General features: G+C 39.6%; 1 protein-coding gene across 3 annotated transcripts in view; it reads right to left on the bottom strand.

Moving 5' to 3' along the window:
• The window catches only part of Prim2 (DNA primase subunit 2), a 133,607-nt gene that overhangs the window by 51,413 nt on the left and 61,101 nt on the right, over positions 1-21,093 (bottom strand). For all 3 annotated transcript variants that reach the window (XR_010857760.1, XM_067131270.1, XM_067131271.1), the window contains exon 7: positions 2,089-2,418. Coding sequence is in view for 2 of the 3 variants with exons in the window: in XM_067131270.1 (XP_066987371.1) it covers positions 2,089-2,418 (330 nt within the window). In the remaining variant the exon portion in view is untranslated. The remainder of the gene's footprint in view (positions 1-2,088; positions 2,419-21,093) is intronic.

Genomic DNA, 21,093 nt, shown 5'->3' with positions numbered 1-21,093 from the left:
TAGTCCTTACCGCTGCAAGTTATTTTGAAGCTCCTCATCTATCAGTATCTAAATATTACGTAACGTAAAAAAAAAAAAAAGCGAGAACCTGTATATTTCAGCATGTGATGGGGTCTACCCTTCCCAAAATATGCATTTTCCTGGATTATAGCAATGGCCCTTGACTAACTTGATGATTACACTAGGCCTCTGTGGTAAGCATTAACTTCTAAGAGAGTACTGTATGGCAATTTAATGCTTATTAAGGATATTTTACAACAATGTTAGTATTAATGAAGTAAGGTACACAACTTTTCCTTTTACCTTATTCTATTAAAACAGGTCATATGTACCTCAACTAAACATCATATGTATATCTGTCTGTCTGATTTATTAAAATATTTTACAGCAACACTGAAACGTATGTCTTGGTGTACAAAAATTTACCATTACATCATAAAAACATTTTAATACTTTATGATAGTTGAACATGCTATCATACCAAATTCTCTGTCTGTCAAGTTTATTTTCTTTCTCTGCATATTACAAATAAGGCAATTTAAGCCTGTTAAAGAAATTGTGCAATGTTAATCTAAAATAAAGTAAACAGTTTCAATAATAATAATAACAATAATAATTATAGTAATCAAGAAACTGGTCAACTAGGAGGAGCTTGCACACCCAGCAAGGGCAAATACATCTCAAGATTTGACAGCCACTGAAGGAAGGACAGTAGTGGTTTTGAAAATAAAGTCATCAGTAAAGATAAAAAGAAAATGATAAGGGTAAGGCAACCTCTTGCTAAACCACCAGGCATCCTCAGCCCCTCTACTAAGCCTGCCCTACACACTGAGAAAATCAAGAGGAAGAGGGAACAGACATAAATGTGTGCTTCAGCGTACACCAAAGGAAGGGAACTCCAATCCAGGACAGTGGAACACCCTGGTACAAGGGCTATGGCACCATCCAAGATTGAAGAACTGGTTCATTTTTTAGTGGCCTTCTCCTAGGAGAGATGCCTACCTGGCTGGTGAGTCTATGGGGACATATCAAAAACAGTAAGAAGTGTAGGGTGTTCAGAACTGTCAAGCGTGTGTTAACAGTAAAAGACATACTGAATATGTCAGACTATTCTGAGTTGTTGTAGGATTAATAAAAAGTCTGTAACCAGAGCAGGACCAAACAACAGGCTGTATTGGCCAGCCTTATATGGGATCTTTAGTTATAAATGATTTGTTTAACCAGACCTCTGAACAATTATATGGGATCTGAATATTTCTATTAGCAACAGGTCTCTGCTGTTGATTACTTTACACTGAATTAGGTCAAGAACACAACTACCTACTACTATGGAAGTACAACATAAAACTGGCCAATTTTGAACTCTATTCATAACATGGCTTTCTTGGATGTATACTATTAGGTCTACAAGATGGAACCTAAACTTTCTACAACTTAGACAATGACATTGGCAATATTGTAGGATGTATGCCTGACCTGAATTGCACAGAAAAATGACCCTGTATATAACTATATGAGCCAAAATTACCTCTCCTCCATCACTGCAGCTTTTAAAGGTATACTTATCTCATGAAGGTGCTTAATATATTGTGTATATTACCACAGATAGAAAGTTGACAATCCTGCTACTTTACGTAAGCATATTCATAGGGTATCCAATAAACGGAAGAAAAATACAAAGAAAACATATAAGGTAAGCACGACACTGTGCTATTTACATTAAACAAAAGTCTAGTGTAACCAAAATCCACCCTAAGTAACACAGACAAGTATCCTCAATGTATTTTACAATTACACAATCACGTAAATTTGACCAGTAGATTATATACATTACCCTATACCCTTAATGCAAGATGTTAATGGTCCTACTAAATTAATAAGCATTTTCTAGTGTCCAAAACAGTTTTACTATGCAACTATTTTTACCTATAGGATCTGGACTGAATTATTTAAAATAAATTTAAAGTATAACTTTAACCATCAAATATTAAAAGTTCAGCTGAACTGGATCAGCATATTATAAACAAAATTAAGTTTACCAAATTCTCCTTACCACTAACTCAATAAAGCTATGGAAAATCCACCCACCTTATCAATTTCCATAACCTTGGTGAAATGAGACCTCCAAAAGTGCAATGCATCTTCCAGACTCAATCCAGCTGCTTTAAGGAACAACCCGTAGGTAAGGCGCCCACCATGCTTAAGGTGATGACTGGTTCGAAGAACATCATTTAGTTGGCGCATGCAAAGTGGGAATGATTTGGAGGCTAACTGATCAATCATAGCTGGTGTTATAACATGACCTTGTCCTTTCTTTTTTTCTGTATAATCACTGCCTGTATACCTCTTGTCAAAGTCCTGAAGCATTCGAACAAGACGCTCATCATCATCCAACTGGGGCAGGGCCCTGTTTGTTTGCTGTGCAAAGGAAATATGAAAGTTTTTCTAAAACAACTTTTACCATGTTCAGGCATATGTACAAACCACTGTCTTAAAACACCTTGTACTTTAGTTAAAGGTGCTGTTCATTGCAAATTCTCATTATTTTATGAAGGAAAATGGCAACCCACTAAATGTTAAGAGAAACCTCCCTTTAAAGATAATATTACACAAGCTCCCTTGTTCCCCTCAATATCAAATTTTGCTCCAGGAAGGAGACATTTGCCCCAATCAAGGCAATTGAAGTGAATATCTATTCTCAGGTAAGAACACATGAGAAATGGAGCAGTAAACCTTGACAGGAAGGGGAGGTCCTACTCCTTAGCAGTTCATAATCTTCCCTCAATGAAGGTGGATATACATACAGCAAAAATATCAAATGAAAGTAAAGTATACAGTATAGCTATCTAACAGTTTGTTTTACTCTAATACACAGAATACTTGAAAACCTGACCAACAACAAAAAAATAACAGGTAGCTCCAACTTTCCAAAATGGCTTTTTTATATAGTTTAAGCAAAATAGCTTTGATTGTAGAAATGAGTTCTGAGACAAACTTAACATAAATGCTAAGGAAAAATATAGAATGCCCAGGCATTTCATATTTAAAATGTTCACAAAGACTTGCATGTACTTTACAGACCAAATAGCTCAGAGGTGGTTTCTTTTCAAGATTAAAATTAATGCTGCAACATTTCTTATATATGTCTCGTATGTAAGTGCAAGACCGAGTAACACCACACTGCAATATACCTTATGTAACTAGCACAGGAACTTCTCGTATCATGAACGTGTTCTAATTGTAGGGACTGCACAGTGCAGTATTGCAATGTGCAAGCACTGCAAAGTTACTCTCATGTTCACCACTGAATCCTATTTGAACTACCTTACAGACTATGATTCTGTAAGTTCTACCTCATGGAAGGACATGATTCCTTATTATATGCGGGGCTTTGACGCCCATACGTTTTGTAGTGTATCATTATGTTTTGTATCTCCCTTCTTGTCTCTTGCTATGATGTACAGTATTCTGCCTAAGATGGTGTTTATTTCTCACCCTACATCCAGGATATTCAACAAGAATGGAATAGTATTAACAACCGATCTTCTCTCTTCACAGGTAACTAATTTAATAACATACCAAGTAGAGAGCAGTACTATATAACTGCCATCAATAACACAATCAGCGATAAGGATGGGACAGTTATAAACAACCAATCTTCTCTCTTCACAGGTAATTAATTAACAGCATAGGAAATTGAAAGCGGTGATATATAACACCATAAATATCACAACTGGTGACATAAATGGAGATGAATTCACAGCAGACAAATGACAAATGCAGCAGCAATGAGTAGATGCCAGGGCAGGGGTAGGATAGGCTACTCTAAAGCAGAAGGTCATTGGAAACATCTCATAATCCTCTCAAAATATCTTTACACATAGGCCTAGACCAAGAAGGAAAAGCAACTTGGCTATCAGAAATTATCAGTATGTGTACATGTAAGCAAGTATGGGCAGGAGGGTATAGTAAAATCAGGTATGCAGCCATAGGTTAGTATATCTAAAAGTATATAAAAGGGCTTAAGGCCGGCATTTTAAGTGTAAGCAGCAAAAGAAGTTCACAGAGGAAAGAAAGACCTGACTTAGCCTCAATTAAATGAGTCGGGATTCACTTAACCTAAAACTGACAGAATCCAAAAGACATAAGCTAGCCGTATACCTATTGCAAACAAAACAGTTAAATTGAAAGGGCCTAGAAACGTCCACTATTGAGGAAGACCCAAAATCAGATGGAAAAGACAGATAGGAGCTTCTAGATTTACTTAGTAGTACTAGGGAAGCCACAAGATGTGCAGAAAAAAAGCTTTGTTGCTTCATACTTTCGAGTCTGGAAGTAAAAGAAGTCTACCACACCTTGGAGCCAACTGATAATTCAATGGAAGGAGTAACTAAAACTCTCATACAATATTTTGCTCCTCAGGCCAGTAAGTACTTTGAATGCCATCAGTTCAGACAAGCACAATAGGCATCTGGTGAGACAAACTCTTTTGTGACTAGTTTAAAGAAATTGCCTGATATAAGTAAATTTCTTGCACTGGAAGAGATACTTAAATAATATCAAATAATAGAAAACTATATATCAAAGGAGCTATGAAAAAAAATTGCTGCAAGAGAAAAAGCTAACCTTTCAAATAGTTTGGGAAATCCCAAGAGCTCATGAAACAGCTAATTTTCAATGAACTGTAATAGCAGGTAAGATTCATACTGGCAGCAGTAGCCAGGTAAGTCAAGTAGCAAATAAACAAGAGTACCAACATGCGGAGACAGGGCAAACTCATCAGACAAGTAAACCTAGCCCAGGTGCATCCAAGTACCAGAAAGGTAAACCTACCTCAGGTGTACAGAGGTACTTGAGTCACAAAGCACACAAAGGCCCTACAAGAGGTTTAACAAACCATGCTATAGATGTGGTACAGAGGATCATCATAGCAATGACTGGGAAAAGTGCCTAGCATTACTACATATCTTCCAGCAAGATATGTAGAAACTGCAGCAAAGATAGCCATTTCTCAAGTCAGTGTAGATATTGTAATGAACTGCATTCAGTTCTGCAGGATCTTAAATGCAAAAAAAAAAAAAAAAAAAAAAAAAAAAAGACTGGAAAGACTGACAGCAGTTGTGACAAACAAAAGAGGAGGGAACTTAAAACAAGCTAATGACCTTAAAATTAATTTATTATTTACATAATATATATAAATTACATAATATACAGGCGAGTCAGGTTCAGAAACTAAACTCAAATAAATGAGCCAGTAAAATATAAAAGCCCAGTAAACAAACAGAAAATTAACAACAACACTTCAGCAATAACCAGGCAGCATAAACATAACATGAACAGGCAGCATAACAAATATAAAAACAAGCAGCACAAAACATAATACAAAAGCAGTATGACCAATAATACTCGAGCAGTATAATACATAACACATAAGCGGAAAATTAATATCACCAAAATAAACAGACAATCTCAGCAGAGTTGTCGAGACAGTCACCGCTGGCGATGAGGATGAAATCAAACAGACAAATGCTGTGAAGCCAATGAAACAGCAATTGGCTGTAGAACAGGAACAAGTCCACCAAACAGATGACCATGGCTGAGTCATCATGACAGCATGTTTGCCGTCAAAAAGGAACCAATCCTCTCAACAGGATAACACAGTTGTATCATCTGAACATCCTCCTGCTGCCAACAACAACAGGTAAATAATACCTGCTGTCCTTCCAAAAATACTCTTTGCTGCTCTGCTGCCAAGACTCTGACTCTCTGCCACTCTGAACCTGACTAGCGCTGTCAAAGATAAGACGACAGACGTAACCTCGCCAAGCAACAAAAACAAACTCCAACCGGTAAGGAGGTAACAACCACAAAATGGGAACAATCAGCAAATGATTGTCCCAGAAAAACAACCACAACCTTACAATATCTTGATCAAAAGACCACTAAACAGAGTAAAAGAGTTGTGAAATCAGATGTCTGCCAGATCAAATATCAACAAACTCACATAAACCAACGCAGAAGAATCCAAACATTACATAAATTCAAGTGAACAAAGATGCAAAGGAACAACTTATGGTTTCACAAATGCAGTTATACACAACTGCATATATTAAAATTATTTCCAAAAGAGTTGCCAAACAATACCTAACTTGGTGATCAAACTTTCAGACAAGTTACTAAGAGTTACAGTATATGTAATGGCACAGACATAACAGTTACAGGTTCATCACTAGTGGAAGTACAGTAATCCCTCAATTATCCAAACTAATACAGACAACGGCCCGTCAGATATGGGCGAAATCTGAATAGTAGATAGTAAAAATGATCTAGGGGTGTGCAAGAGTAATTCCTACCCTTCCTCAACTAACATTGTCAATACCGTATAGTGGTAAATACTTAATATTCTTATAAACAACAACCATCAACCTTTAACTGAAAACTTTATGCAAAAAGCAATTACAGGCAGTTCCCGGGTTACAACAGGCTTGGCTAATGACATTCTGAGCTTACGACGCTCTTCAAATACATTCATCAAAAATTATTTCCCAGGTTACACTGCATGTTCCGGGTTTACAAAGGCGATGGCGCTGATCTGACAGAAGAAATATAGCTCCAAAAAGGGCAGAATGGTCAAAATTTTGAGGCTTTTTGATGAAAAACTCAATAAAAATGCAGTTTATGTTGTTTGCCAGACATCCCAAACGTGGTGTCGGAATGGACCCGTCGTAAACCAGGGACTGCCTGTATCTACCTTATTTTCTAATTTTTGTAAGAAAATAAGCCCCATAAATACACTTAAAAACAAAACAAGTAAAAAATGCGCTGAAGTTTCTTCCACGTAATTGAGTTTTCTGTACAGCCGCTACAACGTATAATCAAGGCCACCGAAAACAGATCTATCTTTCGGTGGCCTCAGTATAATGCTGTATGAGCCAAGACCCATGAAACTTTAACCACGACCCAGTGGTGGCCTAGCCTATATTGTTGCCAGAAGCACGATTATGGCTAAATTTAACCTTAAAATAAAAACTACATAGGCTAGAGGGCTGCAATTTGGTATGTTTGATGATTGAAGGGTGGATTATCAACATACCAATTTGCAGCCCTCTAGCCTCAGTAGTTTATAAGATCTGAGGACAGACAGAAAAAGCCAGCACAAGAGTTTTCCTCTACAGAAAACTAAAAAACATCCCCCTTTTCTCTCATACCTGAAACTTAGTTCTGTAGGCTGCATGTTTTTCATTTGCAGCCATGACCACTAAATATCCTTATACTAAACAACAACCATCACACTTTAAACTGACAAATTTATGCAAAAAGCAATTATCTACCATATTTTCCCATATCTGAATCAAAATAAACTCCATTAATACACTTAAAAAAAAAAAAAGGCAACCCCTTTTCTCTTGTACTCGACACTTAGTTTGGTAAGCTACATGTTTTTCATTTGCAGTCATACACACTTAATATGCTTATAAACAACAACCATCACACTTTAAACCAAAAACTCTAAGCAAAAAGCAATTATTTTCCTATATTTTTAACAAAATAAACCCCCATAAACACACTTAAAAAAAAAAAAAAAAAAAAAACCCCCTTTTAGTTTTCTGTAAAAGAAAACTATTGTGCCAGCTTTGTCTGTCCATCCACACTTTTCTGTTTGCCCTCAGATCTTGAAAACTACTGAGACTAGAGGGCTGCAAATTGGTATGTTGATCATCAAGCGTACCAAGTTGCAGCCCTCTAGCCTTAGTAGTTTTTATTTTATTCAAGGTTAAAGTTAGCCATAATCATACTTCTGGCAACAATATAGGAAAGGCCACCACCGGGCCTTAGCCATAATCATACTTCTGGCAATAATATAGGAAAGGCCACCACCGGGCCGTGGTTAAAGTTTCATGGGCCGCGGCTCATACAGCATTATACCAACACCACCGAAGGATAGATCAATTTGCAGCCCTCTAGCCTTAGTAGTTTTTAAGATCTGAGGGCAGAGAGAAAAAGTGCGGACAGATAAAAGTGGATAGAATAAAGTGTGGATGGACAGACAAAGCCAGCATAATAGTTTTCTTTTACAGAAAACTAAAAGTGAAGGAGTGTGTGCGTTACTGTACTTAGGTTTTGATGTATACATACGTTAGTTCATCCCCCTCTCTCTCTTGTCGCCTACACACAGGAATGTGTTCGTATTTTGGTTTGGAAAAATAAATAATGAGAAAACACAGCAAAAATATAAGCAGAATGATGTAGCATAAAACATAAATAAAAAACTGAAGGAGTGTTCTGCTGTGCTTTGATGCAAACATACCTTGGTTATTGGTTCTCTTTCTCTCTCTCTCTCTCTCTCTCTCTACTGTATCTCAGTACTGTACATATTCTTTAATAAAATGTGAATTATTGTATTATTAACATGAAAACACAAAACCAAACAAGCTCTATCAAGTCAGGTCTACTAGCCCTCTTCACCCATTCCAACGCTGCATCCCTACCCACTCTCCCAGCCATAGAAACTGCTCCTCAACTCCACGCACCTTCCAAAACAACCCATTCTCTGAGCCTTCCTCTACCCAGCTTCCCTCCATGGTGGCAAGCCATCTGACCCCCCACAACCATGGAAACTTCTTGAGGCCTCCCCCACCACCCAAAACCCTTTCCTGGTCAGTCTGAGCATTGGCAGTGTTACCAACATTTTCTTGAGGACGTGCAGCATTGCAAACCATCACAGTGCAATTTTTTCAAAATTTTTGAAATTTACATATAAAGGTGACCCCGAGTTAGACAGCACCAACTTACATCATTCCAATCTTACAGAGCTTTTTCAAATACATTTGTCAAGAATAGATATCTAGTTATGGCAGCATAAACGCTGTTAAAGGTGCTAATGGTGCCTATTAATAATAAGCACCAACAGACGGAGGAATTCAACTTACGGTGCTCCAGTGGAACATTAAGTCAGGGGCTGCCTGTATCATATATCTTTGGAGCCTTGATTCCAGGTCCAGGTGTGTCGGATAATGTTGAGTTCCAGATAATGAAGATCAGCATAACTGAGGGATTACTGTATACAGTCAACCACCAGCATTTGCGGGGGATAGGGACCACAACCACCCGTGAATAGCTAAAATCCGCAAATACTTGACACCCCACCCTCTAAAATGCTGATAACTGCCTATTTTAATAGTTTACTGCCCATTTCAAAAGTCTGAACACCAAATATAACAAACTATCATCCTAAAACACTTTAATATTAGTAATTTCAAAGTCATCTTACAACATTACCCTTCCTTAAAAAACAGATTTTGACAGGAAAAATATATTTTTGGTAGTCGCTGTTGAGTCCTCAAGGAGTTACCTTCCATGGTCTACCAGAGCTCCATGGTGACCAAATTAATATCAAAGAATTCTGTTTTAGTTGGATTTTTTTACCAGGTATTGTGTTGCAATGATTAACATTATAACATGTGATGGAGTATATAATGGACTCAAAGATAAGAGGGCATTTTCCCTTATCTTCAGCGAAGCTGAACCCAGTTTTTCCAAAGTCAAAAGAACCTGCAAGAAAGAGAAGTGACTACTGCGCATGCGCATCCGGCCTCTTGTTTACAACTGGGCCGTTAAGGACTCTCTGTTGGTCAATGCAGAATGATCCCTTGCCCAAATCCCATGCCTTTTTGTCAGAGAAGTGGGAGGGTTCTGAGGACTCAACATCAACTGCCAAAAATAGGTTTTCCCTACATCAAAACCTGTTTTTTGATAGCGTAGTTGCTTGTTTCGTCCTCAAGGAGCTTTACAAAGAAATTGACAGGTGATGAAAAAGGCTTAAGCTCTCAATTTGTAATCCCAACACCCCAAAGGAAAAAACATTTCTGGTCTGAGGTCAGTAGCTTGGGATAGTTAAACAAATTAGTTCATAGTAGTTAGTCTGAATGGCATGATAATTGGAATTAAAAATTTCACTTAGCCATTGCAAAAGGACTAACAGTGTTTAAGTAATACAGCCACATACACGTATGAAAACTAACCTAAACCTTAAAGGGTTTAAGTTAACATAGATATTTTTTAATTAAATGTATTACAAGTACACACCTGTAATCAAGTTAACCTGTAATATGGAAACAATATGAAGAACTACAGAAGTTTCCCTCACTTAAAAACAATTAATACTAACTAGCTTCTAATAACAACTTGCTTTATATCACTACAGGGCCGCCATTAGGCAGGGTTCTCGGTTCAAGTGTTCCATAGCAAATTGCTTGGTTCACTTTTGCCTGTGGGTACGAACCATACCACCTGCCATGAGCATAATCCTTGTAAAAAACAAGGAAAATTTGCTTGGTCACAAGATGTGGGTGAGATTTGTAGTATGCTCCTGGCAGCAAGTTTTAAGGATAAAACAGCTCCTTTTAAACTGTCTCAATGTGTCCTAGGGTTCAATAGGGGTGAGGAAGGGGGAGATTATATCTTTCCGGCAGAACTCCGGCAGCAGACATTTAACCCTTTCTTTGAACATCAATGTTTGGGCCAAAACCCAGTAACATCAAGCCCCAATACCTCCCAGGTTAACCCCATGGAGGAAGTAGAGGAATTTTTACATGGGGTTGACATTCTTACTAAAGAATATGATGTGGACATTGCCATTAAAATGGCCCTGCTGAACCCAAAAGGTTCAGGGACACAAATTTTAGCTAGCCATGAGAGAAACCTTCCAGAAGGAATTCTATTCCCCATGCAGCTATCAGTGCTGACTAGGATCTTTCCCCAAAAAGGGACACTAGGACCCATCTAACTCCAGCTGAAATTACTACATTTTCAGAGGGGTATAGTAACTTACCCAGGACTTCTGCCCCTTGATTAACAGGCAGTTACAGTTCAGTTGCTGAAGTTCAGTTAGACTGGGCAAGCTCCCCCAAAAAGGGATACAAAGTTTGCAGCATTTGATCAATTCTGTAAGGAAATTGACTACCATGAAAGATGCCCTTGCCACAGAACAGCAATATACAGGGGACATGTGGCATGATTCCGAAAAGGAAAGTAAGTCAGTCATGTACACCCCAAAGTGTAAAAGTACTACATCCTGTAACTGAAAAGTGAGCGTGAATACAAATGCTGCCCAAACAAGGTCAGTTCAGAATACAGAACTCCAGATCAAAACATAATATGGGCTCCAGTACTCATCCCCATAGCATTAAAATCTACAGAAATCACCTTTTACCAGAATCAATGAAAAATGGATCTCTACTTTCATTTTGAATAAGACCCAAGTTGCTCATCAAGTAGCCCCAGCCTTCTGTCCCTTCACTTTCAAAAATATTAATCATGTGAAGACAGACTTTCAGAATTGGTAGTGACTAAAAACAAGAGACAATGGCAGAATTAAAACCATCTGCCACAGTCATCCCAGTGGGAAATTCCACCAAGGAATGGGCAAACCAAACTTTACCAGGTCAATTAAAAATGGGTCTCTACTTCCATTTTGAATAAGACCCAAGTTGCTCACCAAGTAGCCCCAGCCTCCTGCCCATTCAATTTCAAAATTATTAATCATGTGAAGAGGGATTTTCAGAATTTGTAGTGACTAAAAACAAGAGACAATGGCAGAATTAAAACCATCTGCCACAGACATCCCAGTTTTGGGAAATTCCACCAAGGAATGGGCAACGCTACAACTCCCTTTTGAAATGAAAAGGCTCCCTAGATATAGCTACTCAGCATTTGGGACCCATATGAGAAGACTCAGAAGGGACAGCCTCATCAGAAATTTATGGTAGGCTCCGACTCCTTAGTATTACAACCTCTACCACCTTGCTGGAAGTTGCCACCAAAAGGCTTCCAGAAGATTCCAGGATAAGTTTTGCTGTTGATTGTTGAGCCCAAAAGTCTTCTGAGAACCTGATGGGAAGCAGTCTGTGATTTCCTCGAATGGCGCGTAAAAGCACGAATGGAAGCATTGGAGGGGTCCATCAGATCACTCTCCAATGTCACTGCATAATTACATTCTAACCACTTTGTAAGGACATGTTTGAGGAGTCTGTTAAGGCTCAAATCAACGCACATGCCTGCCAACAGAATTGTAGTGTACACTCTTCTGGGGAAAGGGGAATTCCATACAAGAGCCCAGATGACTCGCCAGTGCCTTGCCAATGTAAGGGCTAACCCCGACAGTCTCTGGACTCAAACCTAAGTCTGACAACCCCCAAAAAGGAGGGAGAAAAGGAAAGGTCTGCTCTTAGCATCAAACCCTGGTTGAAGATTGACCAAGCCTTTCCAAAAACCAAGAAAGAAGCTTGACAGCAAAGGTAGGCGAGCAAAACCCCACTACTTGCTGACAAAAAGCTCTGACCAGAGATACCTCATCTCCACACCAATAATTGGAGACAATTCTAGCCTTGTAGACAGCTGCTCAAGGAATGGAAGTATCCAAGAACTTCCAAGCTGAGTGAGGAAAGAACCCTCTCACCAGTTGAGAGGTTGGAAAACATCCAAGAGTGATATGCCAAAGTTCTAAACACCTAGAGATACCAGATATGAGTGGCTGAACCTGAGGCTCATTAGAGAGGTTTATCTCTTATTACCTCAAAATGTAGACCTAGCAGGTCCACAAATTACTTGGCATGGACACATGGGGAGTCCAAGATTTTGCCAAGGACACAGGAGAAAGCAACTGGCTCCTGATGTGCTAAAAAGGTGAAATGGTGATAAAGACATAAGGTTCAAAATAACCTTCCAGGAAAGAACCTTTCACCATGTTTAAACTGAAGTCAGCATGGAGAAGAGAGAGCCCCAGAGCTACCTTTTCTGCCAAAAGGTAGCCAGGCATAAGCTCAGAACCTGGGTAATTAGGGACCAATGTCCCTGTTGCCTGTCTCCAATTGCAGAGCTGGTGTTGCCAGCTCTAAAAAGAGACACCAATCTGAGCAATGCCCAGAAGTGTCTCCTACCACCCATTAGATGCATCTGACCTTGAAAGCATCCCTGGAGATACTAGTTGGCACTCCCATGTACAGTTCCTGTCGTCCTGTCATAATCTCAGTCACCTGAAGAAACAACTTTATGAGATTAAGTAGTGATAAGAGGCAAGGTTGTTCTCAAAACCCACCTCTACAAGGAACTAAAGATTGGTAACAACCACAAGCGATTTGCAACTGAAACAACAGGAACTTGTGCGCAGCCTCCCTGAGTTTGCTAACACAAGAATACTTATAAAAAGACTCTTGTTGCTGCTGTAAACCAGCAACCCAGGTGCTCAATCACTGATTGGGAAAGAGGGTAAGAATTTCAAAGTTCGGCACCACTAAACTTGAGTACTGTATAGCCAATATTTTAAAAAGTTTGCCAGGGAAAATCAATCTCTGAAAAAATCCAGTTTACCCCCTTACAAAAGAGTATCAGTTGACACCAATGTACTCTTTGTTAGGCCTTGGGGAAGATAACTGAAAGTCCTGACAAAAGGCCTTCCACAGTAGAACTGAATTATTTCAGAGACGATTAAAATGTGTACTTGAAAAATACCTATTCTTTTAATCCCTAAAAAGAAAAGAAAATTTGCTCCCCATCTACTTATAGTGTCAATCTTCAGCACCACACACTCCCACCCAGTAAGGGTTAGGTCCCATTGCAAGCCATACAAAAGGCATGGAAAACAGACCAGAAGGAGGTAAGAGTTGACATGGACTCAAAAGAGCCCAGAACTCCCTTATAAAAGGCAGCCACAGAGAAAGAATGCTGCCCTTGCATTCCCACTTCTATTCTTCCCCTTACCACTTTTCCGACAACGAAAGAGTGATTAAATGTGAGACGAAATTCCCAATTGGAGAAGAAGTCTGGGAAATTTCATGCGAAAAAACAAAGACCTCCACTGTACCAGAGAAAATGCCAACTGAACATGAAAGTTCAACTGCTGTTCCCTATAGGACCAAGATCCTATATGAAACTTCCTGGAAGACAGTTGCTGTTACTCAATGCCAAAATTTTGTGCAGGGACCTCAAGATGCCACTGAATCTCATCCCCCTACACACAATGGCTCACAGGAGGTTGCCTGGTGGGTGGGTTGTTGGCAAAGACTAACCCTCAGGAAACATTTTGTATATAATCTCCACCTTAAAGTCATCCATTGCTTCGCTTGTGATGAAAGAAAGAAAGAGAAACTCAAATTTGCTTGTGGTAACAGTTGGCACTGACCAAGATAAAGACTTTTTGATGAGTCTGGGACGCAGGTAGAGTCAGCAACTAAGCTAGAGCCCTAGCTCTCTCAGTGGCATGGAAAAACTGCAGAAAAAATTCCAGCACTTCCCCAATGTCATCCAGCTTGCAACTGGTATCTAAGTCCTAGCATACATGACCCTCGAGACCGTTCCAAGCGCTGACAAACCCAAAACACCCCTTCTGTAGGAAAAGGCCAGTTGAAAACCCCCGACAGGATTGCTCCCCACTTGGGAGTATAACCTGTTTGGTTCTAAGACCAATACAAGAACATACTTCCTTGTAAAAAAGCTCGAGAGGAAGCATGAAAGTTTCCTATCTTTGCCCCGATACTTAACCTCCCCAGATAAAAATGGGGAACAGTCCCTGGTACTTTTGCTCTGTCTAGTAGAGGCAAGGCCTCCACCAGGTGAGCCAAGCCATGCACAGTAATCAAAATAAGTTTACAACAAACGCACGGTTGTAGAGAGAGTACTCAGTCATGAAAATCTGGGCAAGGGCTATCTATGATTGTCCTGTACCTTCCTAGAAGACGAACTTCTACAGAAAAGTACGGGAAAATCACCCCTAACTAAGTCTGGATGACAGGACTGCACAGGCCCTATCACTTCCCCGAAACCCTGCAAGCCAAAGATCCTGTACATGCAGTACAAGTACCTTCACTGGCCTAGATAGCCTGGCTAGCTAGGCTGGACTGGCACCCATGGGTCTCAAGGAAACCCAGATAGTAGCTGCACCCCTGCAAAGAACATAGGTAGCAGCAGGGCATCCTGGATTGGCAGTTTGAGAGCCTTGACCAGATCAGCCAGCCTGATAGCAGTTGTACCCATGCATGGAGCACAGGTAGCCACAGGGAATCTTGGGACAAAGGTATGAGAGCCTTGACTGGACCAGTACCCCAGAGACTGAAAGACTCTGATAACAGATGGACAGACTGGGGATCAGCCAGGCCAGGAATCTGCTGGCCTGGCCCTGGGGGTCAGCAGGCCCAGGGATCAGCTAGCCTGGGAATTGGCCAGACCCATGGCAATGGTTGCATCCATGCAGAAAACTGCAGGTGCAACTGTACCATACGGACCTAAAATGGAAAACTGCAGTATCTGCAAAATTTTCAAAATTGAGATATGCCACCTACTGAGCTTGTGAAACACTAAATACACAGTTACTGCAGTTTCAGAATGATTCTTCAATGCTTTCTACGAGTATTTAGGGGGTCCCATTTGCGGTATCTGCAAAATCAGTAGTAAGGCAAGGAAAAACTACATTATCAACCATTTTTCTGTTTAGGGCAGCATAGTGTGTGAGTCAAACATAGTGGCCTTCTTCTTCCACTCAAAAGTATTGTAAAAGGGAGATCAGGGGCGATAGAGAACTTCACCAGCCCCATCACTACTGAATAACCCGATCCGAAGATCGGAGCCGTATATAGTGTCCAAGCTGCACGACCAGGTCATGCTAGCCACTCTCTAACAGCCCCAAAGAGCCAAAGACAGACAGGTTGAAGTGTTACCCAGTTACTATAGCTGTTTGGCCATGGAAGAATCAGGCACTCTGGCTCATGGCTACCAGAAAACTTAATTAAAATCTGAGAATTCGGGAATGAAAAATCACTGCAAACAGGCCACGCAAACCTGGTCACCTCATCAAGGAAAGATAAGGAGAACACTTGTGGATCACCAGCAAACCTAACCCAATGTGTAGGCCGGGTAATGAGAGCCAATGGTCTGTAATGAACAAGCCATGCAAAAAACCTCTCTCTGCGATCCAAAAAGATTGCATTGCGAATGGTAGAAATGATTACCTGTTGCTATGGTCATCCAATCATAGAAAAGCAGTAAGAACACTCAAAACTCATTAATGCCCGTCAACCCGGTCCATACGCAGGGAAAATAAGGAGCAAATTAGCCGCACTACTTCTCTCAGAGAGTAAAAGAGAATTGGACTCAAAGCAAGCTCAAAAGCTTACCAAGATGAGATGAAGAGAACCTTGAGTCTAAGGGAATGGTACTCATTGCCAGCCCTGCCTGGGATAATCAATAGCTGATGGCAATCACATCTTTTCGCCCTACCCCGAAGGGAGAGGTGCACAGAAAGAAGCTTAACAAGTGTTCTAATGTAAGGGAGTCTCCCCCCAACTCTAAACTTGCAGCCAAGTCCGAGTGGAGATGAGATTCAAAAGCACAGCATAGATGAAAATGATGAAGGGAAGGAGAACATCTCTACCTCCTTCCACCAAGGTTGAAACTTGCCTTGTCTGCAATAATCAAAAATCACAAATGAATTCAAAGGAAGGTCATGACAGCAGGATTACCTTGATTATGGCAACCCTACTGTAACTGAATCTTCAAGTGGTTAAATTTACCATACCTGAAAGGTAAAATATATTAGCAAGTATACAGGAAAAGGAAACAGCTGTTGTGTAACTACTAGATGCTGTCACGTATCCAATGAAGACAGTATTCATAGCAATAAAGAAAACACAAACTTAATTCCTTGAAAGACAACATTTCTGACTGATGGGTTTGAAAATACAAAAAAACACACAGCCAACCACCAAAAAAAAGAAAAGAATACTCAAGTTAAATCAATAAAAGTTCGAATGGCAAGTCAAGCAGTCATGAAAAACGTATGAAATCGACAACGGGCAGAAGCAAAGTGGAGTGCAGACCGACTGGTGGGCAGGGCTTCCCCCTGCCTGTCGGTAGTTGACTGCCTTGTCAATATGTCTGACTGGCTGTTCCAGATCACATTTGCAAGCTAAATCCTATGTAAAGAACAAAGGTTTGTATTTGTGTAGGAAAAAAATATATCAATATTTATTATATATGGAATTCTCATTTATCCTCAATAAATAATAACACTAGCAGATCCAGGGGGGGCACCTGGGCACATGCCCCCCTGCCCCCCTTGAAAAATGATACAATAATAATATTGAAGATTTAGATAAAATAAATTTCAAAATGGGAAAAATAAAAATTTAAATATATATTTCTGGATCGGGGTCCCGTGTCACCCGGTGAAATAGTCCATTCAGCACTTATTTCTAGGTAATTCCGTTGCTAGATACCAGAGAAAGCTAAATGAAATGCTGGAGTTACTACCCCCAGAGCGAGCTCCACTAGATGGAGTCGTGTATGGAAAAGGGTGAACTACAAAACACGGAACCTTATCCTATAGAGATTCCCAATGTCAAAAGTCCCAACGAGAGAGGTGCCGATACAAGCCCATGCACTACTCATGGACTGTATACAAGGCAAAACTAGCCGCATTCCATTTTAGCACGTTTTTTCGTTCACACGTAATTTCGTTGTGATCCTTATTTTGTGCTCTATTTTGGATTTTTATGGCATCCTCGCAAGGTTTTTCTTCAATTACTTGAGTACCAGTGTTTTGTTGTTTTTTAGGCGATTGAGGCTTCTTATTTTCCTTTAGTTTAATAATTAAAGGAATTTATCACGCCTGTCTCGATCTCCTCTCCACACGTCGCCTCTTGACTTCTCTTGGTCTTGGGTCGGCATATTTGTTTTGTGTTTTTATTTGTATCCCTTTTTATTTGGGATGTTTTTCCATTAATGATCCCTAACTTTAGTGGGTTTGATTAATTTTTGTTTGTTCTGTACCCATTTACTACGAGAGTGCTGTTTAGCGTTTAGGCTACGAGCTACCCGCTCGGGCCCATTCGCTTTTATCATGGCTTCATTACGAGAGTGATTTTTATTACGGAAGTGATGTTTAGCGTTTAGGCTACGAGCTACCCACTCGGGCCCATTCGCCTTTTATCATGGCTTCATTACGGGAGTGATGTTTAGCGTTTAGGCTACGAGCTACCCCCTTGGGCCCATTCGCTTTTTATCGAGGCTTCATTACGAGAAATGTTGTTGAGCGTTTAGGCTACGAGCTTCCCCCTCGAGCCCATTCGCTTATTATCATGGCCTCATTATGCTTTATTTTTGTCACTCACTTCTCTTAGCCTTTGGGGATCTTATTTTCATTGGTACTGTTACAGTTTTTACTTTGTTTTATAATTTTTTTTTTTTTTTTTTTTGTGTTCCCTTCCTGGTCAAGTGCTGTCTTGCTGTTTAGGCTACGTGGTTCCCCCTCGCGCCTATTCGCTTCTTATTTTGGCTTTATTTTGCCTTGTTTTAGACTCACTTCTCTAAGTGTATGGGAACATGATTTTCATTGTTACATTTAATTTTTGACCTTGTGCTTGGATGCTTTTGAATTTTGTGTTCGTCTAAGAACAGTACTCCGTCCACATTCGGTTTCCTGGTCTTTGAGTAATGTATCGGAGTTAGCTTCGGTAACCAACAATCATCTTGTTCTTATCTTTCCTTGTTAAGGAAGTCCCAAAAATTTTTTAATCAGCTTAGCTTCTAGTGTTAGTTTTCCTGTACTGTCTGCCCTGTCTGGCGGAACCAATCAGTTTGGTTTGTCTGGCGGAACCAATCAGTTTGGTTTCCCCTCATCAGGGGTAGTGTTGTGAATTCCTCACCCTAACTTTCTATCTACAATTGAAGGTCCTCATTTTCGGTGGTCACCTTGGAAAGTACTCCCCTTTTACAAGGTCTGTTTCTGTGTCCAGTTTTCTCCTTGCAGGCTTTTTTAGACAGTACCTCGCAATTTTGTCAGGTCCTCTCCTTTAAAAAAGGGGGGGGGGGGCACTGTCATTGGGTCCGCTATTAGGCAGGAAGTATTTTCCTAATACAAGCCTATTCAGGTGCTATTCTAAGCTCATGATCTTAGACGGTGACCACTTACATTATTTTCATTACATGAACTTAGAGGACCTTACTTATGTTCAGGGTAGAATTCTCCTAGTTTTCAACGTTTCTATTGTTTTCAACGTTTCTATTTAAGTCTTTAATAGCATAAGAATGATGTTTATTTCTCTGTTACTATTTCACCGGGTGACACGGGACCCTGATCCAGAAAAAGGATTTTGACAAAGGAAAAATCTATTTCTGGAGAGGGGCCCGTGTCACCCGGTGACCCACCCCTGTTTTTCATTCTCTCCCTCCCTTGATAAACTTCATTCTAGTGAGGTGGGTGCTAACATGGAATGCGGCTAGTGTTGCCTCGTATACAGTCCGCGAGTAGTGCATGGGCTTGTATCGGCACCTCTCTCGTTGGGACTTTTGACAATCTCTATAGGATAAGGTTCCGTGTTTTTGTAGTTCACCCTTTTCCATACACGACTCCATCTAGTGGAGCTCGCTCTGGGGGTAGTAACTCCAGCATTTCATTTAGCTTTCTCTGGTATCTAGCAACGGAATTACCTAGAAATAAGTGCTGAATGGACTATTTCACCGGGTGACACAGGCCCCTCTCCAGAAATAGATTTTTCCTTTGTCAAAATCCTTTATATACAGTAACCACCCCCTATTCATGGGGATGCATACCCCCCCCCACAAATAGCTAAAATCTGCGAATACTTAGAACTCTTCTAAAAACACTTAGAACTGCCTATTTTGATAGTTCAAAAAAAAAAAAAAAAAAAAAAAAAAAAAAAAAAAAAAAACATACGCCCACGGTACCTGAGCATTTTAATAGTTTTATCACAGAAAGTGCATTTAGTCATGAAAATGACATGAAAATATAGTAATCAGTGAATATCTTTCAGTGAAAAATACCAAGAATGGGTGAATTTTCAGCGAATAATGCATCTACATGTTCCATAGAGAAATCCATGAATAGTTGAGTCCGCGAATTGTGAGACTGCAAATACAGGGGTTTACTGTATATGTATGTATATATATTATATATATATACACACACACACACATATATATACATATATACACACACACACATATACAGGCAGTCCCCGGGTTACGACGTTCCGAGGTTACAACACTTTTCAGATACAGTAAACCCCCTGTATTCGTGGTCTCACAATTCACGGATTTCTCTTTGGAATATATCTACCCATTATTCGCGGAAAATTTGTCCATTCGCAGTATTTTTCACTGAGAAATATTCACTAAATACTGTATTTTCATCTCATTTTCATAACTAAATGCACTTTTGTGATAAAATTAAAAATACTCAGGTAATGCTTGAGTTACGATGATTCACCTTACGATAATTCAATTGTGCAATGGGGTGAGCAATTAACCCTTAAACGCCGACTGGACGTATTGTACGTCGACTAAAACTGTCTGTCGGGTGCCGAGTGGACGTACCGTATGTCGACTACAAAAAATGTTAACCTTCGGTCAACTTTGACTCGACCGAAATGGTCGAAAAATGCAATTGTAAGCTAAAACTCTTATATTCTAGTAATATTCAATCATTTACCTTCATTTTGCAACAAATTGGAAGTCTCTAGCACAATATTTCCATTTATGGTTAATTTTTGAAAAAAACTTTTTCCTTACGTCTGCGCGATAACTCGGCCGAAAATTTCAGAAATTCTTTCATCATTTTGTCGTAATTTTTGCACCGTTTTATATTAAGCCTTACATAAAGTTTTATATATGAAAATGTGCGCAATTTCATGTAAGATACAACAAAAAACAACCCATGATTGTACCTTTTATCAGTTTGGAAATATTTTCATATAAATCATGATAACTGCCAAAATTTCAACCTTCGGTCAACTCTGACTCGACCGAAATGGTCGAAAAATGCAATTGTAAGCTAAAACTCTTACATTCTAGTAATATTCAATCATTTACCTTCATTTTGCAACAAATTGGAAGTCTCTAGCACAATATTTCAATTTATGGTGAATTTTTGAAAAAAACTTTTTCCTTATGTCCGTGTGCGGTAACTCGGCCGAAAATCTCAGAAATTCTTTCGTCACTTTGTCGTAATGTTTGCACCGTTTTATATTAGTCGTTACATAAAGTTTTATATATGAAAATGTGCGCAATTTCATGTAAAATACA

Source organism: Macrobrachium rosenbergii, chromosome 29 (assembly GCF_040412425.1).
Source record: "Macrobrachium rosenbergii isolate ZJJX-2024 chromosome 29, ASM4041242v1, whole genome shotgun sequence".
NCBI lineage: Eukaryota > Metazoa > Arthropoda > Malacostraca > Decapoda > Palaemonidae > Macrobrachium > Macrobrachium rosenbergii.
This window is presented reverse-complemented; position numbering and strand designations above follow the sequence as displayed.